Below are 22,440 nucleotides of genomic sequence, written 5' to 3'. Positions count from 1 at the left end.
TGCCGCTTTATCTTCGAAGAATTATCTTTTCAAAGTAAATATCGGCAGACCGCCCAGGCGATTAAATTCATTGACTTCCATACAAATTATTAAAGAAGGTTTTTAAAATCTACGATGCTGTTAACCACAATTTCATTTACTCCCGCTTAAAGCTTGAATCCATTAAGTTGATGACAGTGCACCCATAACATTAACTCAAATACGGTATGGATAATGAGTTGAGAAAGCCATTGGTCTTCTGTCGCTGTTCCTTGTATATCCTCTCCAAACTATCGATATTTTATCTAATCATGGAGAGTTGTGTTGGACCGACTTTTACACCTTATGTCAGCGACCGTCATGGCCACACATAACCACGTACTATGGTGACGGATGCGATTACAGCTCTGTGCGTGTCCCCAGATGCTGACATCCGGAACCGTTTTGTATTCTAGAAAAACTAAATCAGTTGTACCCGGTAGGTGTCGCAGTTTGGTGAATGACGCGACACAAAATGTGCTTGTTTCACAAGAAAATATAAAAAGAAGTTGACATAAAGATTTGTCATCCCTGTAATTGTTGTACGATCAATTGTCTTTGTGCAATATGCCCGGGGAGAGGAAAACATACGGATCTCCTGTAGAGCTCCAGTCGTAACACATGGCGTCCTGTTTTCGGCGTCTGTCGATGCTGGCACAACACAACGGCCATATTTTACTATCTAGCCCACCATTTTGACAGTTCTAATGGAAGTATTGTATCATCCAGTTTGAGGACCCGCCATGTCGATGTCACTTACCCGTGAATGGTTCATGTCAGTGTGGGTCAGACATTACGGCTTCTCACCCTGGTCAATAATGATGTGTTCTGTCAAGAGATTTGCCAACATTTAATGAACATCTTGCTATATAACCGTGGCCTTCGTCACGGAGAGCATTATGACAGTGAAGGTGTGTGAATGAGGATGGCACCATCTCATAATGGTACAAAAACGGCCTTGGTACACGTCAGCAGGGAACAGTGTGCTTTGAGAGTTAAACTTCATATCTTGCCAGATATTTTGAAAATTTGATTGAAATAGAGCGTTTTGACTAGATATCGTTTTAAAGCTAAAAATACTAAAAAAGTAACTCTGAATGAATATTGAAATATGTAGAACGTTTTTACTATATTAGGTCATTATGATTTACATTTTGTTTTGCGGTCTCCCATTAACATCCCGTGAATCTACATTATAGATCAAATGACAATATACCTGTTATGACGTCATTCTTCTGTTGTCCTACGTTACGTCAACGTTTTGCACTTCGTCTCGGATAACGCATATTATTTGTTTGCTTCAATCATTTTGAAGATCCGGATTTTAATAAGGTCTTCCTGTAAATAAACATGAAAGAGCAAAACTTCAGCAGTTCGTTGTCACATTGTCATCCATTAGAGATGCATAAACCTCATACTACTTCACTTCTGTGAATATGTTAAAGATTAATATAGGCCTATGTATTTTTCTCTAGTTCAATTACAGCTATCGTACGTATGGTCATTTGGGAAGCAAAGATATGCCGTGGTGATTTCAATAGGGCCAATTATGAGCAGTGATGTTCTAAAAAGGATTAGGCAAACTATTGATAAAATTGATTTTTTATTATGTAACCTTTATGACAAATAAATAACCTTGAACTCAATCGTTCTATTTATCCTGTACTCAACAACAAATGCAATTTATTGAGTATTGACGTCTCAATGTATCGGGTGTAAATTATAACACCTATTACTAATATACGCTGTAGCAAATGTATATTTTGTTGGTGACGTTAAAAATACCACACCTTTAAAAGAAGAAACGTATTCTTCCTTCGATTTAAATACCTGTATCCACCTGTGTCTAACCCAAATCATGCGACTTTCTATTGGTCCACAGTCAGTCAGTCACATTGTCAATACATTAGCTTTATGCCTTTTGTCGACAGAATCATCTGCCTACCCTGCTGTGCATACGTGTTTCGGGTATGGTCAAGCCCCGGGAGCTGTGGAAACTCGGAAGATGGGCTAATTACGACTGCATGCTTTAGGGCAGATATTGTCGGTCCCTAAAACGGATGGTGTAAGCCACAGAGACGATATTCTAAACTTCAAAAACAGTCACTGTATGTCCCAGTCTCGGCTAATTATAACCAGGATATGGCCCTGGGGTTAAAGGTAGGGCCGCATCCTATACTAAGGGTGATAGGCATTATATTCAGCTATTGTTTACAAACACACTAACACTCCTATCTTGTGAAAATTAAATTTAGCGAAGCATCAATAATAAACCACATGTTATAATTACAGGGTTATATCTTCATTAATTTGGCTTTTTTTCTATGTTAAATTTTATAAAATTTGAACAAGGATGTTGACACAGAGGGGTTTCTAGGGTGGGACGTCGAGGAAAATAGAGATAGTAATTTAACAGATGGGGAAGCCAACGAACTCATTTTGCCTACCACAACGTTAGGTTGACTGGTTGGTTTCATTACCAGTCACTTTAACGGGTTCTATACTGATAGAAGTTTTATTAGATTATGGATTACCAGGGCCATACACAACGGATTTCACAATCCAATTGGTGGTTTTTACAATGGAAGACTTCGTGTAATAATGAGTAACTTGTGAATGTTAAACCATCATTATATTTGATATATCCTGTAAACGTTGTACATTATAAAAGCATTGTTGAAATCCGTAAAATAGATATCAACAATAAAACAATTACTATTGTATTACAGTGTGTTTGTAATTATACAAAAGAAAACACGGAACTCAACACGAAAACCAATGCAATGCGAAATGACAACAGAAAGTGGGCATATACCAATGTAAAAGGAAAAACATAAAGCGAAACGGAGTGCACACGAAACCTCTATTAAAAGAGACCAAACAAAACAAAATGTAACAAGTAAAGCATTAGAGACACCTGAACAAAAGAAAGGCAACAAGAACTGAAGAGATACCAAAACAAAAGGAAAGACAACAAGAACGAAAAGAGATAGCAAAACAACAGGAAAGGCAACAAGAACTGAAGAGATAGCAAAACAACAGAAAAGGCAACAAGAACTGAAGAGATACCAAAACAAAAGGAAAGACAACAAGAACGAAAAGAGATAGCAAAACAACAGGAAAAGCAACAAGAACTGAAGATATACCAAAACAACAGGAAAGACAACAAGAACTGAAGAGATACCAAAACAAATGGAAATGAAAAATGAACTGCAGAGATACCAAAACAAAGGGAAAGACTACAAGAACTGAAGAGATACCAAAACAACAGAAAAGACAACAAGAACGAAAAGAGATATCAAAACAACAGGAAAGACAACAACAACTGAAGAGATATCAAAACAAAAGGAAAGGCAACAGAAATTGAAGAGATAACGACACAAAAGGAAAGACAACAGGAACTGAAGAGATACCAAAGCAAAGGGATAAGAAATTATCATGAACCGAGGAGACACCAAATAAAAAGAACAAGCAGAACCTATAGCAAACCAAAACGAAAGGAAATGCAACAGAACTGAGGAGACACCAAAACAAAAAGAAATGTTAAATGAACTGAGGAGACACCAAAACAAAAGGCAAAGCAACAAGCAGAACCTAGGGCAACCCGAAACAAAAGGAAAGGCAACAAGAACTGAGGAGACATCAAAACAAAACGGAAGACAGCAACCGGAACCAAGAAAAAAAAACGAAAGGCAACGACGGTAACAAATTAAAGACATCAAAGTAAAACGAAGGGTAACAACAGGAACTGAAGTTAAACCAAAATAAACCAAATGGAAGCAATGAGGTAACGAACAGATATACATCATTGTGAGTTTATATTAATAAAACACCATGGTTTATCAAAATCCTATTAATAGGGCAATTAAATATAACAAATAGGTCTCTGTAAATTTAATGATTACTAACAATAAGATATCTATAACATTTCATTACATCAATATCATCTATGACGGAAAATATGTTCAGCGATATTTGAAAACAAATTGAAAAAAGTTTATCGTAAATGTGATTTTAACAACACTTACAAATTGGAGCAAAAATGGTATCTGAAAGATAATAATCCAAACCACGATGTAAAATTTCATTCTGTTTTGGTTTTGGTAAAAAATATGTATATGTCATAATAAAAATAAATTGAAATTATTTGATAAGCTATGAGCATGGCCGTAACACTTTAAAAAGACACACGGAGAAAAAGATAGAATTAAATATTGAAAAAGAGTTGGGTACTTTCAGTATCAGGTATGTTGCTAGGCCTGTTCTTTCTCTATAATGAGTAGTTTCAGCACTATAAATTGCCAACCTAAGACATTTGAACTTCACACTTAAAATTTGACTCTCGTCAGAAGAAGAGATTCTATGAGCGAAACGAATACGCCCGGAGAGAGGGCTGGTCCTGGTATCAGTTTGAATGGACAGGGGAGCATAAAAAATTGATTAACTTAGAACTGAAAAGGGATTTTATGAACAAATTAACATGAAAATCAATCTTGGTGCCAAATAATGTGTGTGATTTGTATAATGCACCGTATTTTGTTCCACCGTTTCCCAGTTTCTTCAGACAAGGGCCAGGAGAGAGGATCAAGTATCGAGACTGAACACCCCAAAATACGTGTAAGGGTACCACACAGCTGGGAACAGGCCATGGTGGCCTGGGCCTATTGTAGTCTTCTGAATACTGTTCTGTAAACACAGAGGCAACGGAGACTAGGCTAATACGTTTACTCGTAAATACTGTCATTCATACAAATTTTATAATGAATAATCAAACGGTTTACGAGGCGATGAACGGCACACAGGGAGAACAAACTAACGGAATTAGCATTATGTTACAAAGAAATAAATCATCTTTATTATTATAATTAAATTTTCAATGTTTTGTATTTGAATATATGTCACTGTTTTATTAACTTGTTATGTTACAATGAACACGTGTATGTTATATGTTACAATTAACAAGTGTATGTAATATATTATTAACAATTAACACGCGCATGTAATCTTTATTAGACAAGTACATGTACACGCTGTACAATATTGGTCGTACCCAAACAATATAGCGATACATGGGTATTCTTTTTCTTAATGATTCAAAACATATTTAGATATCATAAGCATTATATAACAACGAGAAATTAATAGAGTATAACAATATATCATAAAGGCTTTAGAAGAAATTATTTATAAGATTACGTGGACCAATTTAAATGGCAATGTGTTACTATTTTGTATCCTATAAACATTAATTCTATCTTTGTTACACCGTTATATCTATGTTGATTGAACACATCCAAAAGTTTGTACTTTTATTTGTATCTTATAGATTTAAAGTGAATACTGTAATCAAATAAATTGTATGACGAAGATATTCTCTGGCCCCCCGCTTCCATATTTGATACCTTAGTTCCGGCCGTATATTATGGTGTTAATTAAATCACGGACTTAGATAAACTTCTATACCGTTGGTGCCTTTTTATGCATTTTCGTGACAAGCAGCGTTACACTGTCGGCGGCGTAGTATGTTTAAAGTATAGCCGACACGTGCACGTATAGGACAGCTTACGGAAAGCACAGGTTGACACATATTCTGGCCATCATGATCTCTTCTGGAAATGTATTGTTTCCACAAATCGTTCTCGGTTTGATAGTATAACATGGCGTGTGCTCTCCATAAAGCAGCCATATTTATGATGTTCAATTAAACAGAATATAGGAGTTCCTGAACTAGATTTTTCCTGAAATTCATTATTAATACTTGTCTATGGAATATTTTAACTTAAGAAATGTCCCAGAGTTAAATCACCTTTATGAAACAGGCCACCATCTAACCTCTCCCTTTGCCTGATCAGACTTTGCTCTAGGTCGATTTTTATATATATATGAAATTATTTTCAATATTCACAAAAACAGAAATTTGGTCCCAGCCCAAGAATTAAAAGTTAATGATTATTTTAAAATATCTGCACACACATATGGTACTCATTTTACAACAACATCACAACCTTACTGTCAATGTGATATGCAACATCCAACAATACATAACAAATATTGAGATAATAAGAAAACACAATGTATAATCCATCAACATTTATTTACAATCCGCTAATAATGACGAATGTTTCCCAACAATTGTTATAGTATAACCAATGTTCACAGATACAAGCAAATGATCCTTACAAAATGTAGCAACCAGACATGACCAACTATGTTAAGATATCAAAAATGTATTGATTACAATTATGCTTATGTCCAAATGATTGAATTATGCTAGATTATATTAACCTTTACAGAAAACCAGGTAAATTCTAACTTACAATCCTATTATGGTATGAAGATTCCTAACAATCTGAATTACATTTATTTATCATATGACAACTGTAACAGAGTAAATTTATTATTATTAAAAAATTCTTTACATTCCATGTTAGGTTGAAAATAACAATTAATCTTTAATGAACTGATATAACAGTGTCCAAAATTCATTCCCACTATTTGAGAGGTATTGCATATTCCACAAAGCATAATTACGATTGGTTGAAAACAAGTACATGTATATGTTGTATATCTTTATGCAATAGCAAATATTACATAATTTATGCTTTTATCGCCCTCTAAAGATTCAAATTATTCATTTCATCTTTTAAATTTGAAGTGAATAAATAAATAATTGAATCCAGAAGATTTCATACTACCTCTCTGTTTTGTGTATTTAGGACACTTTTATTACATTTTTGTGACAAGCTGAGCATATATATGATGTTGGTGATGTTTCATCTTAGGGGTGTTGGTTCTCCCATACAATCTAAAAATTAATTTCTGTATCATAGCTCTTGATAAAAAATTTAAGTTTGAGATGCTCTGAAACATCACATTAAGCATACTTAACATTTAAGAAAAATTCACTGTGTACATCATATAATTCACGTTTACCAAAATCCACCGATAAAATTCAGAGAGATGAATATCTTTGTTTTACATATTCAAAGTAAACAAAACTACAAAACTACATATTTAATCATAAAATCCATTGGTCTCATATTCCATCAGTTTGTTCTGAATTAATGTACAAATCCTGTCAAATCAACATTACACCCCCCCCCCCCAACCCAAAAAAAACAAACACTTTCTTCGTCTTAATTATAATTAAGTATCATCAAAAACACACTTAACAATGTATGTATGGATTCCTCATCTTGTACATTATGACATTTCAATCTTTGTTCTAGTATTATTATTATAACAGTTTAAAGTACCACAATGTGTTTTACATATAAAGTGGTGGTGAGTTGTACGGATTTCTCAAATCTAGGAAGGCAGTGTCTTAACACAAGACAGAGTAAGTTTGTACTCCAGTAGAAACTTAATGAAGTAATACTTTTGGGAAATGATTATATCTGTTATATGTCCAGGTGAAAATCAGCCATTGTTCTCCATTTGTAATCTTCATCGGTTTGTTTACTTTTTCTATCAGTTCTACCTGTCAGTAAGTTTCAGTGTATGAGTCGATACAGATATATGTTACAGAAAAGTCATGTGGGATGCAATTTTCCTATGTTCTTTTCCACAATAAAGAAAATGTCATACTTTGCAATTGGATGATGTGACAGCAGCAGCAACAGCAGCAGAAACAGTATTGAATACTTGACTTATTTTGTTTGAAATCTACAATAATTAGAATAAGAAAACAAAACAAAAAAACAAACAAAACATGAAGTCTGATCAGGAAATTCTAGTACTGTCTTTGTTAACACAGGTACTTGCCACAAAACCACCATCCTCGGTCTATATATGTATGATACCCAGTAGGTATATATGGACCATGACTGGAAATTCATGTCAAGTCCCTGTGTCCATTATTGCTCAATTGATAGCGACTTGGGTGAAATTCCTGACCTAACACAGATAGGAATGTTTCACGATGAAGTGGGTGTTTCAGAAAAACACTTCATTAAACACAATCTCAAACCTTAAACTAACTTCTATGGAAGATAAACATCCAATTCTTAATATTGTAGACTTGAGTGACAGATAGATAGAAGAGAAATATGAAAAAGTGATGGGCAAAGGGATAAATATAACAGCACTAAATGTCTTTTTATATGTCCATAGTATCAATTATGTCTGTCATGTTATTTTATCACATGAAGCTTTGTAGATACCATTCATCCTCAAATGATCTTTATCTCAGAAACGAGATTGATTTCCACAATTATCCTATTGAATGTAAAATGTAAAACCTCATGCTTTTTAAAGAAAAGAGGTAACCATATTTATCCCCAATAAGCCCCTGCCCACAAATAATCCATCTTATTCTTTTTTTGCAGAATCATCAATATTAAAATATAAAGCTAAAGGTGGTTCACAAATGAGCCCTCCTCAAACTTTGATACTAAACTTTTACACAAGGGGAGGTGCCTAACTTGAGGATAAACAAGGGGTACATGATGATTTGAAATTATTCCTACTGAAAAAGCAAATACATGTACATGCATCAATTTTTTATCAAATTATCAGACAGACAAAATGAAGCACATGGTTTACAATTGATGTAAACTGGATTATACATTTTACCTAATGGCAATAAAGAATCGAAATTTGCTTGGATCAAGTTTTTGGGGAAATTAAATAGCAGATTTTATACCAATTATCAATCCTGAAACAGCAATGCTCCATCTTGAGAAACTTGATTGTTTTTTTTTATCTGGACATGACTTTGCAACAATACAGTATCAGTTATACCATTTTTCATAAGAGAGAACCAATTTCTTCCTGAGTGAAATATATACTGTTAACCCCCTGAATAAGAAACCAACCATCCCTTATACTTCAAACGTTTTGATCAATGCTAAGACTACTAGCAAAATTAGAAATTAGTTTTTATTTCATATGATACTTGTGAAATTCAAGCTAGATTGAGTGGTTTCTACACTGATAAACTATATTCCACACCAATTCCTCCCATTCTTGTGGAGGACAAGAGGTCAAATTGGCCTGTATTGCTCACCTGGTATTCATTTGTTTGATGATTCTCTGCCTTTTATCTCATCAAAAGAACTTGATTCTAGGTCTTTCAGTATAATCAGAGAAAATACTTTAAATGTTTTAACAAATTTGATCACTGTGACAATGAATATGGGTCAAGGTCAATTGTTTTCACAAATTTTATGGGGCTCCCTTCTAGAACCTGTGAGCCAAATATCATCATTCTAGGCCTTTTGGTTTGTGAGAAAATGCTGTTTGAATTTTTCAACAAATGTAACCACTGTGACCCTGAGTATGGGTCAAGGTCATTTTACTTCGCAAATTTTGTCAGGCTTCATTGTAACAATCTATCAGCCATATATCATGCTTCTAGGCCCTTTGGTTACCCAGCAGAAGTCGTTTTAAAGGGCATAACAAATTTCACCCCTTTAACCTTGACATGGGTCAAGGTCATGTCTTTCTGAAAATTTTGTGGGACTTCATTCCAGGAACCTACCAGTCAAATACCATGATTCTAGGCCTTTGGTTTGTAAGAAGAGGTCGTTTGACCCCATTGAGAGGTAATTTGAATGTTTTAACAAATTTGACCCATTACTCTCAGTAAAACCTTGAATATTAGGTCAACGTTCTTATCTCTCATCATTAACCTTGAATATTGGTTAATGTTCTTTTCTCGCAAACTTTGTGGTGCTCCATCCCAGGAACCTTTCAGCCAAATATCATGCTTCTAGGTATATTGGTTAACCGTGCTTCTAGGTCTATTGGTTAACCCTGCTTCTAGGTATATTGGTTAACCGTGCTTCTAGGTCTATTGGTTAACCCTGCTTCTAGGTATATTGGTTAACCGTGCTTCTAGGTCTATTGGTTAACCCTGCTTCTAGGTATATTGGTTAACCGTGCTTCTAGGTCTATTGGTTAACCCTGCTTCTAGGTCTATTGGTTAACCGTGCTTCTAGGTATATTAATTGGTTAACCAGAAGAATGTGTTAAAATGTAACCTTGAATATAGGTCAGATCCCTTCAGGCCAGGTGAGCTTAAGATTGGATCATATAATATGGTAATTTGTTTTAAGCAGCAATATCAAATTTACAATACAAAATTCTAATTCAGCTATATTTCAAGTTGTGATCAAAACAAAGACAAGCATTTCAGGATACATACATTTCTCTTTGAGCACAATTAAAATGTGCATTTAACCATTTCACTATTGCACATGCCTTATCACATGGTTTGCTACTGAACAACAAATGTAGGAATCTTAATTTTCTTGGCACGCATTCATAACTACAAGTACAACATTTTGACACAAAAAAGTGCTTACCTAATATCTAGGTAGAACCTCATAAATCTCTCTTAATTCTGTACATGCGACACAAAACAGAAATGTGTCTAAGTGAAAAGAAAATACTGATGTATTTTACTTTTTGTAACTTGTATGACAAGAAAATTGTAGAATGAACACCTCAAATTTTATAGCTGCGAAATTATAACATTTTTTTGTGTGTTTTTTTTCATGGTATAGAACTCAATTGATAAGAATATGAAAGAAAATACTTAACTATACATTATTTTACATCTTTTATGTAAGCAAATATTTAGATTTTTCATGTTTACTAAAATCTTTGATTTAAAATCAATGTTCTGTGTTTGCCACTGTTCCACAAAAAAGTTGACTTAATACAAAATTTATAACATTGACATATTCAACAAATTTTTATACATTAAGTTTGTGTTTATGTATAATTTTGGTATTACAAGTTACTCTCAAACGTGAAAGACTATTGAAAAAAGATCAGATTTGTTAATTTGTTAGCAATTGAGATTCGGTGTTGTCCAATAGATCCTATCGCATTAAACTTATGATGGTAAGTTATATTAAAAACTTAGAGAAAGAAAACAAACTAATTTCTCAAGAATCAAGTTGAACATGTATGGAACATGATATGAATATATCTTTCTTAATATTATGTCTATAAAACAAAATATAAATCATAAAGTTATAAGGAAATGATCAGAAACCATCTCTATCCTCTTTAAGTAAAAAAATATTTGTATTACATGTGCTTCTAAAATACCTAAAAATAAAATAGCAGTTTTGAAGAAGAATAAATTTAATATAAATAAGCTATCTTCTCTATCTAAAAATATCAAAATTGTGTTCATATGAAGATATAAGTGCCATCATCGATTTATCGTTAATTAGGTATGATTGTCTTATATTAGCTTGTACCTGATAAATAACGATCCAAACATCTTCAGCAGTTACGTTTTTGAAGATACACATTTCCAATCAAAAGCACTAGTATCATACTAATTAAATAATACATGTACATGTATATGATTTCTTTTGAGTCTTCCCAATTTCACACCATAAAAAAATGGCACAAAAAACAATATGTAGTGAAATGCACACGCACATAAATACATATATTAATACATGTATCATAAGAACACTAAATATCTGAGAAAAAACTGGATTATACAATTATGTTCTATATTGTAACCAAATGTAGGACATTGGTCACATCCTTTAACAAAAGTACAAATACACACAAACAAAGTGCTTACAAACAGTTACAATACATCACATATAACAGAACCAGAAAGACTGTTAAAATCACCCCTCTTACCATACCAGGGGACACAACTCCTCAAGCTGAACGTGTTTGGAATGGTGACGTTACATATCTATGTATCATAAAAACATTTCTTGTGTTCAAATTGATGCAGTTCCTAGAAAAACATTTCCCAAAACAGAATTTCTGTGATACATTTGCCAAAATATAGCTTTTTTTTTATTATACAGTATTATTGAACAACTGCTTGAGATAACCACAAGACTTTATCTCGCTATCACATCATTTGTGTTGTACATAATACAATAAATCCTGACTTTACCAACGCTGTATGAGACTGAACCAACAGTGTGCCAATAAGGTCAGAGCTAGCAATGACAGCTGAGCATGTTGCCATTCTGATAAATATCGTCAGATGTTGTTAAAGTCAGTGTTGGCAATGACAGTACCGTTCTGATGGATATGGTCAGACATTAGAGGATGTTGTAAAAGTCAATGGTCGGTAAAGTCAGGTTTCACTGTATTATCCTAATAGTAAGCGTAATATTTGTGATAGTTTATTACAATTCAATGGTTATGTTTAACTTTTTCAAACACGATTATGGCCTTTTTCTTCACACCGAGTCACAATTTGTATTGAAATATGCTAATATCCTGTGTATCTGCCATACAATTCATAATTCTACATGTAATACATATGTAAAAGTGTACTTTGATTTTAGCATTTTTTTGACAGAGATCTTGTGTTGAAAGGAATTTTGTATCCACAAACAATTGATAGTCATCCATACCTATCACAATATCACTGATTTAGTGGTTAATAGAAATATAATTCATACACGTCTGTATTAAAGGTTTCATGTACAGGTTAAATACCTGTAAGATTTTGCATGCAATTTAACAAAAATATCCGTGTATGTTTAGGTTTATAAATCATTGTTGTCTACAGGTTTTTTTCCTTTATGTACATCGTAATCAGCCAACCATTCCAACTGCATTCACCATAAAACGCCGCCATTTAATATTATCAATACAAAGAGTTATTCATCAATGTAAGACTTGTTGAAGAATGCTTCTAAAATAAAACCATGATAAAGCCAAGGATTATCGATGAAATGAAAAGCTACAAACATTTTTCCAGACATCAAAACAATTCCTTCTTCACATCCTCATATCACATACAATTTGAGTAGAGATCACAGATGGACCAAGTGCCTACATTGCATAATCTCCGTCGGTTTTATGTAAGTTTGATCTGTTCTCTTCTCTTTCTACTCTACATGACCATCACAAATGGCAATGGCAAATTAAACATGTTCTTATATTCATACAGCTGTGATTGAAATTGTTCTTTCAACTTGAGGTCATCATTCAATGGTATTGACTAGAATAGTAATGTGAACTTGAAGAGGTTACGACTTATCATTTTCCTTACAAATCTTAAGACCTATAAATAGCTTCAAATGAATCTTTTGAAAGCTAGCAACAGCTAGGCTATTGTGAAAAAGCTCTTTGTCTTGTTCACACATGTGATCTAAAACTTGGACAAACCTTGGCTTCATCTTTAATAAAGATTGATCCCTCTTGAGTACATAGTAAAACATGTAACAGTAAATTAAAGTAGACAATGCATGTTCGAGCCCTATCGATAGTCACTGTTGAATGTTGGGGCCTCTTCAGTTCCTTCCACTTGAATGCTATTGGACTTTAGGGAGCCCACTTGTAGTTGTTCTGGACTACGTTGTCCATTCTCATGTATAGGGCTCTTCTGGGGAGAAGTGCTCTCTACATTTGACCTGTAATATATATATATATATTATATTTTTTTTGATAAAGAGATTTCTTATATTCATTTCAAACATTCAGAGCTGATTTTTTTAGCTATAATGCAAAATCAATGTAACTTTGAATACTTCACCATTAAATTTTTAAATCAAATTGAAAATCCTTTGTAATTTAAATTGTACTATGTACCTTATCAGAATGTATTAAATTGGCATAGATGTAGCTCAGATATAGTCACAAAGATTTTGTAAAGATTTTTTTCATTTATATTATTTTTTCTCAAACTCCCAACTAATACAGATTGCCTTACTGTAGTTGCTGATACCAAACACATGCAATATTACCCTGATATAAAGACTGTAAAAAGTGCCACACATACATCATACTCCCATTTACATATGGAACTTAATTTACAACAGCTATAAAACAAGTTTTATCAATTTTTGTTGGCCTGGATGAAATTAGTGGCATGCATGACCTGGATTACATAGAGAAAACGCATGTGGTCGGGCAGGTGACCTCACACCAATCAACTAAATGTGCCAAGTTATGATATGATACAGTAGATAGCACTACCCCATATTACCAAAAATGTACAAAACCTAATGTCAAGGTCAGACATAATTTCCTTTTGTCTTTAATATAACTGTTTTGAGTTCTAATTTGCACTTACCTGCCTGGACTTGTATTTGTTGACATGGGAGATTTTGGGGTAGGTGGTGACATTGGCTGACCGTCAGCTGATGCTGAGGCAGACATTGACTGGTGCATCTTGTGTTGCTCTCGACGGTCCACCTCACTTCCACTGCTAAGTACCTCCTCATCATAGATACGGTAACTGAGAGGGACAAGAAAGATATAATTCTCCTCACATAGTGCAACTTCACAAATTATTTCTCGTTCTGTCTTCACTTCACATTGCAATAGTCATTTTACAAAAATAAAGATATTCTGAGCACTGGTATATAATTGGGGTTTACCAAATTAAATGAAAAAGATTGAAAGCAATGAAGGATAAAATCCAATCTAAAAAGTACTTACCGGAAGCCATTCTCATCATCATATTCATTATTATCTTCATCACTGTCCTCATCTGGTGCAACAAACATGACTTCTAGTTCTATCTCCCCTTGCTGAAAACAAGGAATAATTTATATTGCATTACTATAACATTCACGATCATATCTGTAATGATGTTTTCACTAGTTCAATATTCATGGGAATTAATTCTTTAAATCTAGTAGAGAAAGAAATAATCCCATTTAAACATGTGTTTATTCTTCCTGGATCTATATTTTAGGCTATAAAAGTGAGAAATATTACCTACACAAAATATATGTGATCAATATTCAGTATCATGTGATTTATATTTAAATGACATGTAATTAATATTTAATATCATGTGATCAACCTATGTGATTGATATTCAATATTAGGTGATTAAAATTTACTATCATGTGACCAATATTTACTATCATGTGACCAATATTTACTATCATGTGATCAGTATTTAATATCACATGACTGATATTCAATATTACATGTATAGTCTTCATTTGGTAATACATATATAGACATATGGTAAGCGAGATTTGGTCAGGACAAATGACATGCACTGTGTTGTGACAACAAGTCACACAATAAACAGGTATGTTGTAGCAAATCTAGAACCCGTTTGCTGTGACATCACTTGATAAGGACATCACATGATAAGGACATCACATGATAAGGACATCACATGATAAGGACAACTTACTTGTTGTGATAATACTTGAACTGCCTCAGCATGCTTGGCATTTCGTAGATCTATTTGATTCACTGATAAGATGGCGTCACCTACATAAAGAGACTCGCAGCGTTCTGCTGGCTGTCCCTCGTGGATTTCTGATATCAAAATAGGAACACCATGCTCCTTACCTCCCTACAACGAAGGAGGATTGTATCGTCATCAAAACAAAATGCAATTAATACCAAGGACAAAAGGATAAGTGAACTATTATTATACCTTATTTGTATAACAATGTATTTCATTTGATAAAATTAATCACATGCTCGGCTGACAAAATATTGTGTTGCCCATTCATGTTTCCCAAAGGTGACTCATCCTCACCAAGGGATTATGAATATGATACACCTCGGGTGTACAAATCTTAATGTATCCCCAAAGCAAGGGCAATCAATGTACATGTACATGTATATCAAAGTATCAGATTTGCCAATAGCAATGTATCTATAATAAAGTTACAAATGTAGCAAACAATAAAAGCAGACTTCCAATATGATATATCATGAGGAAAAATATAGGAAATTAGATTTACATCTATAAAGATACCTGATATTGGTAAATAACAAAAAAACAATGAATAAGAACATTTCAAATTTAAAGCTCAAAAACTTTCTTCCTACATTCTCTAAAATATTTCAAATACTCCAACAGGTATTCTTAAAATACAATAATTTTCATGATGTATTAAAAATAATATTACAGATGATCAGATCTCCAACACTTGCTGTAATTCGGGGTTTGCATGATTATAAAAAATCACCTGAAATTCAAGTTAACATGAATTTTCCCTAAAACACCATGTTTATCAATATATGTTCTTTAGTAAATTTAAAATTACCAACAAATGTAATTTTCTTTTCTTTAATTAAGGCATCTCTGTGAATTTAAGTCCAAAGTTTTGTTGTCATCCTTGGCTTATTTTCAGATAAATCAGTAATATATATAGTTCTATGTACATTACGTATATTTTTTCATTAGATAAGTACCATTATGCCAACATCTAACAAAGCACTTACTGTTATGGATAACCCCAGTCCATCATCTTCTCCTTTATTGAGCACGACCTTGCGAACATCTCCCAGTCCATGCTGTTTCCTGAGTGATTGGAAATCCTAAACAAAATAGAAATAGAACAAATTGACAAATAAGTCTCTTCCACTTCCCAACAAAACTAAAACAAGACTATTTGGCAAATTACAGTCCCCACCTGATGTGAAAGTATATGCCAAGAATGCACTGATGATGAATTTGTGTAGGATCAAATTCTACACCCTGAATGTTTGACAGACTGTATTAAAAAACTTTTTTTGATATGTAGATCTGTAGGTCAAAAGTCAAAAAGTAGGTCAGAGTGATCTACTTTTGGCACTAAACACACTACCTCACTAAGATGAACCTATGCCTTAAGTATGAAGTTCTTGTACATGTAGTGTAAGAGATAGAACTTGGACAAACTTTTTCCTTGAAGTAGGTCAAAGGTCAAAATGTAGGTTAGAGTGATCTACTTTTGGCACTAAACACACAGCCTCACTAAGATGAACCAATGCCTCAATTATGAAGTTCCAGTGACATGTACATGTAGTGTAAGACACAGCTTTGACAAACTTTTTCCTTGAAGTAGGTAAAAGGTCAAAATGTAGGTCAGGGTGACCTACTTTTGATACATGACAAAGTGACTCACTTTGTAAGTGAACAACAAACCTAGTGAGAAATTTACATCAAACATTGTAATGCAAATTATAAGAGTGCTCAGAACAGAAGTAAAGATACATAAACATAAGAGATTCTTAAAAAAGAAATCTGGCCCAGATCTCAATGTTCATTACAAGTATGCGCAGCAATTACAGTTTAAAAATTGAGAAAGACTGCGCACATTTCCCTTTCTAACTTTGGCTGATGGGAATTTTGATCAGTTAGGCGGCAAGGCAGCTTGCATGGAAATAAAGAAGTTGTAGTCAGAGCCCACCACAGTATAACACTATTACTTTTTATGTGACTTACATGTCCTGCTGGGACAGGGAGCTTCTTTTTGCGTGTAGTTCGTCCTCGACATGCTCTTATCACAGTTTTGTGGCGGTGAAGATGGATCTCAGCCTCCAACTGGTTCCATAACCTGTCATGTTCTGCTCCCCTCATATCTCTTCCTAGCAGCTGAATCTGTTGTATTCTGAATCAGACACAATAATCTATAGGTGACATCATCTATATCAATAACAAAAATAATCTTAAAATTTAATATATATAAAATATTTAATGTATTAAGTCCTTTAAGTTTTTCTGTGCTTTTTTTTTTTTAACTGGCTTCCCAAATGATTCTTAGGAACCTGCTATTTTTTATATTTTTGTTAATCTTACTCCATTCACATGCATATCCCATAAACAATTTGATGCAACAACTTCACCAAATTTGCCCCAAGACATGTATTATTATCTACACACACAACCAACCTTTTTAAGCAACAGAGGCTAGTCCTCATCTACCAATTAATTAATATTTTAATATGGGATTAATTGAAAATAAGAAAATGATGTTCAGAACTTGTCTGAAAAAAATACTAAATCATGGAAAAATTATTCATACCTTCCAGCCAACTCCTTATCCAGGTATTTGGCAGCAAGCCTTGCCCCATACACTTCTCCCTGCAGTGCCAAAACATATTGACGAAGTTCATCATTTTCTCGTCGAAGTTCAGCCATCTCTGATTCCATTATGAGTAAGTCAGATGTTTTAGACTTTCTCTTTTCCATTTCTTCTTCCTTAATGCATAAAACAAAACATGAAACAACTATTTTTCTGTGCTGATCAAACAATAAGTTTATTGTAAGCAGCACTCTATCAAGACATAATTATTTTGATAATTGGTAAATCAATATATACTATTGCAACATAATTGCAAGTTATTTTTGCTTCATCATTACGTTTTTTAATCTGTTCATATTGCATTTCATGTTTGACCCATGCATATGTGTGGCTTGAGTGAAAAAATGAATTTTGAATTCTGGAATATCTGGAGTATTTTCCCTCATCTTTTTGATACAATGAATACATATACATGTACGCTGATACTACAGGTATCTAAAACATAACTGTATAGTAGATGACACCTTTTGATTGGTTCCGTCAATTAATTATTTTTTTCTTTTCGAGGTGGAGGAGTGTTCAGCCAGTTTGAGTGTTAGAGGGTTGGTCTACATAAATTCAGGTGAAGATCTGAGGTATGTAGTTTGACACTCCCTACCCCTTGTAGTATGTGTTTCGTGGGAAGTTGGAAAAAAAAACGACCAATCCGTAATGTGTTTGTATCATTTGGCAAGAAACTTTACCCTAATTATTGGTCTGGATCACATGCGACGTGTCTACCATATGTTGTTCAGTGAGGTAGCCACCAGTTACTACAAGGTGTCCTCACAAAATAAAAAAGTTCTACTGGTTTACATTGAAAATCACTACATACACTGTATAATTAATGCACCTACCACTTTCTTTTTGATGACTGAGGAGTCTATTTCTACACCTTTCTCTGCCTGTCTCTGTAACTGTGATGAGTGTAGCTGCAGTAAAACATCACCTAGTTCCTTCTCCAGCATTGTCTTGGAGGCTTTAATCTGGGCCAAGCCAGATCTCATGTCCAACAGTTGTGCCTTGAAAAGTAGCAAAATACTGGGTTGTCAGATTTAACATACATGTATGTACAACATTGAATAAGCATATACAACATGTTGTGTACATATTATAAAAAGTTACGTATATAGTATTTAGCAGAGCTCGTCATCCTGACCAGTAGATTTTGCTGACATACAAGTGATCGAGTAGATTTTTTCATGTTATCCTATGTATTATCTACCTATCGATTGGCTGTTACATGCATTCCTTAGTTGTAAGAACAGTAACATATCGGCACATAAGCAACTTAGGTTGAGCCAATAAAATGAAACTTGGAACACAGCAAAACAAGGATTTTATTGACCTTGATTGCAGTTTGTACAGTAGTACTGCTTTGATAACGAGTGTTCCAGGTTTTATGTACGTACATTGTGTATAAGGGGAATATAATGTCAGAGCTCGAGATTGTCTTAATAAAAATGACGCAATGAAAATTGGATTTCTCTTTTATGGGAGGTCAACCTAAGAAATTTGAAGACAGTTAATTGTCTTGAGAGGTCTGATCAAAATGAATATGGTAACCAAAATGATCTCTAACAAATATTTTAAGTCAGCATTTTGTTTTATATAGATTTTTTCTTACAATTTGTCACAAAATTTATCTATTTTGTAGGAACGAACGTGACTAAGCATGAAAGACTGAAGGTACAAAACATAAGTACACTATACACTTAAACTTGCTGTTGGTATAAGTTTTTAGTAGAGCACAAACATCAGAAGAAAAAAAAACCTTTTATAAATTAATTTTCATGACAACCGAACTCTAGCTTAGCCAGGGCGAGTACTTTTCACCAAGCAACTATTCCGACGGATGAATGTTTTTAAAAGTTTTTTTCGGGCTCTGATCTAAGTTAAATGTGTTAGATTTTATGCCATAGATACCAGACCCAGTCTTGTGGAGTGTATGTGATACCATCATATTTAAGCATATCTGCGGGTGCTCTGAAAGGAATTACAGGAAAACATGGCTCAGGTACTGATTGAACCATTGGGGTCCCTTAATTCCATGCTAATATTACAACATGTATGATTAATAAATTGATAGCTAGAGGATATACATGTATGTTAATGTGGCAGACCTATATTAAATAGTGAAATGGTTGTCTGAGACAGTGACAAAAAAAGTCCAAATTATTACTGTTGAAGATATGGGCCTAATGCATATGGGCATTGCATCTTTAGATTACCCTATATATATATATATATATATATTCCATGGCCACAAACAACTGATTTGATTGTCAGCTCGATGTGAATGATGAGCTATTCAACTATTACAGTAGTCAATAACTTTAAAAACAAAAAACATATTTGATGGCGTACCATATGTTTCATTTATAAATGTCCCTTTTTATCAAAAGTATTATTCTGTTATTACATGCATATTACTATATATCTATCAGAAAAATATGCAAACTTTTTATTTGAGAAATTAAAGGTATTCTACTGTACATAGACACATATTTCTACGAAAAAAGTTTTGTGTGCAAACTAATATTAAGCGCCGAAGCCTGCTTCAGACTGAATTTACAACATGAAGATGGATAAACAAACACCGGTAACATGACGTGACGTGGCAACTTCCTTTACCAACAATTACCGAATTGATTGCTTGCATAACGTTTATTAAAAAAGAAAATTTGTTATTCATCTATTAGAATTATATTCAACGAAAAAGAGGGGACCTAACGTAACCATTGGATTGTAGAGAGAATGTTTTCTTACTTCTATTTTGGCATTTGACTGGAAAATGGTTTGCGATTTGTGACACAGTTGAGCGAATGCGGCACTCAGTGCAGTCATTTTTTGTCGTCCCTCAAATGTGAGTTCACATTGGTCTGGATCTATCTCTCCAAGCAGTAAATCCAAATCTACAAATGACTTGTCGAATTCTTTTTCGAGAATTTCGAGCCAGCGGAATGACAAAGTGGCTGCCATTTTCATCAACTAATAAAAATCAACGTTGTTGTTGTTATCAATCGACTATCCTTGAATCGACCTTTGTGATAAACATTTTTGTGAGTGTGATTATAACTTTAAAAAATTAGAAAAGGCTGTTTCATTATCCGGAATTAATCAAATACATATATATTAAAAAAAAAGTTCTTCAATGTTTTCACTAATAATCACATAATCGGTTTCAAAAAATAAAATAGATTTAATACAGAAAATAGATAGGTCATAGAGAACCAGTTGGTAAAGATTTTGTTTATTTCTTTGGTCTACCAAATCTTTTTAAAATAAATATTTTTTTTCAAAAGATTATGAATAGCCCTATTCTATGAATTCAGAAAGCTTTGGGGCACTGTTTTAGTACTACTTATTTACTGTTTTTAACATAAAAAATTTAAGCCAAATGAATTGATTTTTTTCTTTTTGATATCAGAAAATGCTTCAGCAGAAAATAATTTTTTGACATCAAGAATTTGAATTTTTCACATTGAAAATAATTTTTTGATATCAGAAAATAATTTTGGTATTCTAAATCACATTTGACTGGGCAATAAACATGAGGACCAAAGAAACAAAACTTAACCTGTGCTAAACTTTGGGCATGTTTGTTTATATGCGGACAAAACGGTTTGTCAGTTTTTTCGGCATAGCCGTATAATTTTCTTTTGTTCCCGGATATGACGCGACAGGTGGCGTTACTGGTCAAGATGAAGTCAAAATATAAGTGATTGGTCAATGTAGCGGTAAATGCAAAATGCAGACCTGCAGTTAAAGACGAAACAAAATTAAGATTGAATGCAAGCTGAATAAGTGGATGTATCTATTCAAATGACACATTAATAAAATCATATTCCTGATTCAAATGCAGTTTTTTTATCACCAAAAATGATTCAAACTGATATGATTTTGTTATCCAGACAATCATTTCCGATTGAAAGGAAAACAAAATCTCCCTTATGAACAGAAATGCATACATTTAAAGTTTTATCTCTAAGTTGTTTAGGTAACAGTTATACCTTAGACAAGAATTTATTGAAAATTTTGCACTAAATTTACCTTTGACCTTGAAATGAAGGTCACAGTAAACTAATTATAGTACACTGAGCAGCACCTGTAGGGATGCAGACTGTCCATACATGTTTCAATTTCCATCAAGAAATATCTGTAACTGTATGTTAAAAAGCTCCACACTAGAAAAGATTGCATTAAACAGTTTGTGTTTACTTGACCTTCAACCTTAAAATAAAGGTTGCAGTGACCTTTTTGTTTCAAGATTCAATGATTAAAAAGTTATGCCCAGAACAAGACTACATTGAAATTTTGTACCCGATTGACCTTGAAATGAAGATTGCAGCTACCAAATTACAATTCAATGCAGATAGCCTGTGGTCGAGTTTCATAAATACCCTGGTGGCCCTGGAAATACTTTGGCAGCTGAGTGACCGTGGTGGAAGGCAATTCTCTGGCCTTTTTAATATCCTTGGAACATGTGGCTAAGGGAAGGAAACTCCAACAGAAAACCACTGGCTCTTTGAGTAAAGGGGGTTTCTGCATGGCTAAACACTAGACAGAGTAAAACAGACATGATTACAGAAACCCAAGAAAAGGGCCTTCTGTGCCAGTGGGCACGAATAGGATAGGGAAGGTGAGGTTCGGTTCCTTCATTATTTGA

The 22,440-nt window shown here is 33.6% G+C and overlaps 1 protein-coding gene across 1 annotated transcript; it reads right to left on the bottom strand.

The window, feature by feature from the left end:
* Nucleotides 1–6,093: 6,093 nt before the first annotated feature.
* On the bottom strand, nucleotides 6,094–20,773 carry LOC117327521 (Golgi-associated PDZ and coiled-coil motif-containing protein-like). Its single transcript, XM_033884554.1, has 9 exons — nucleotides 20,541–20,773; nucleotides 18,629–18,793; nucleotides 17,733–17,908; nucleotides 17,153–17,318; nucleotides 16,168–16,263; nucleotides 15,122–15,286; nucleotides 14,407–14,498; nucleotides 14,039–14,203; nucleotides 6,094–13,376 (listed from the first exon to the last, which is right to left on the bottom strand). The coding sequence occupies exons 1-9, from the start codon at nucleotides 20,757–20,759 to the stop codon at nucleotides 13,223–13,225; spliced, it is 1,398 nt and encodes a 465-aa protein (XP_033740445.1). The 5' UTR covers nucleotides 20,760–20,773; the 3' UTR covers nucleotides 6,094–13,222.
* Between the last annotated feature and the right edge of the window lie 1,667 nt (nucleotides 20,774–22,440).

This window comes from Pecten maximus, chromosome 5, assembly GCF_902652985.1.
Source record: "Pecten maximus chromosome 5, xPecMax1.1, whole genome shotgun sequence".
Taxonomy (NCBI): domain Eukaryota; kingdom Metazoa; phylum Mollusca; class Bivalvia; order Pectinida; family Pectinidae; genus Pecten; species Pecten maximus.
This window is presented reverse-complemented; position numbering and strand designations above follow the sequence as displayed.

Bases quoted from the DNA above. Each gene is read 5' to 3' on its own strand.
- LOC117327521 (XM_033884554.1), bottom strand. From the start codon at position 20,759: ATGAAAATGGCAGCCACTTTGTCATTCCGCTGGCTCGAAATTCTCGAA. The intron at 17,319-17,732 runs GTATGAATAATT...TGTCTGATTCAG, and splicing joins GATAAGGAGTTGGCTGGAAG to AATACAACAGATTCAGCTGC. The intron at 14,499-15,121 runs GTAAGTTGTCCT...CCTTGTTTTCAG, and splicing joins TTCAAGTATTATCACAACAA to CAAGGGGAGATAGAACTAGA.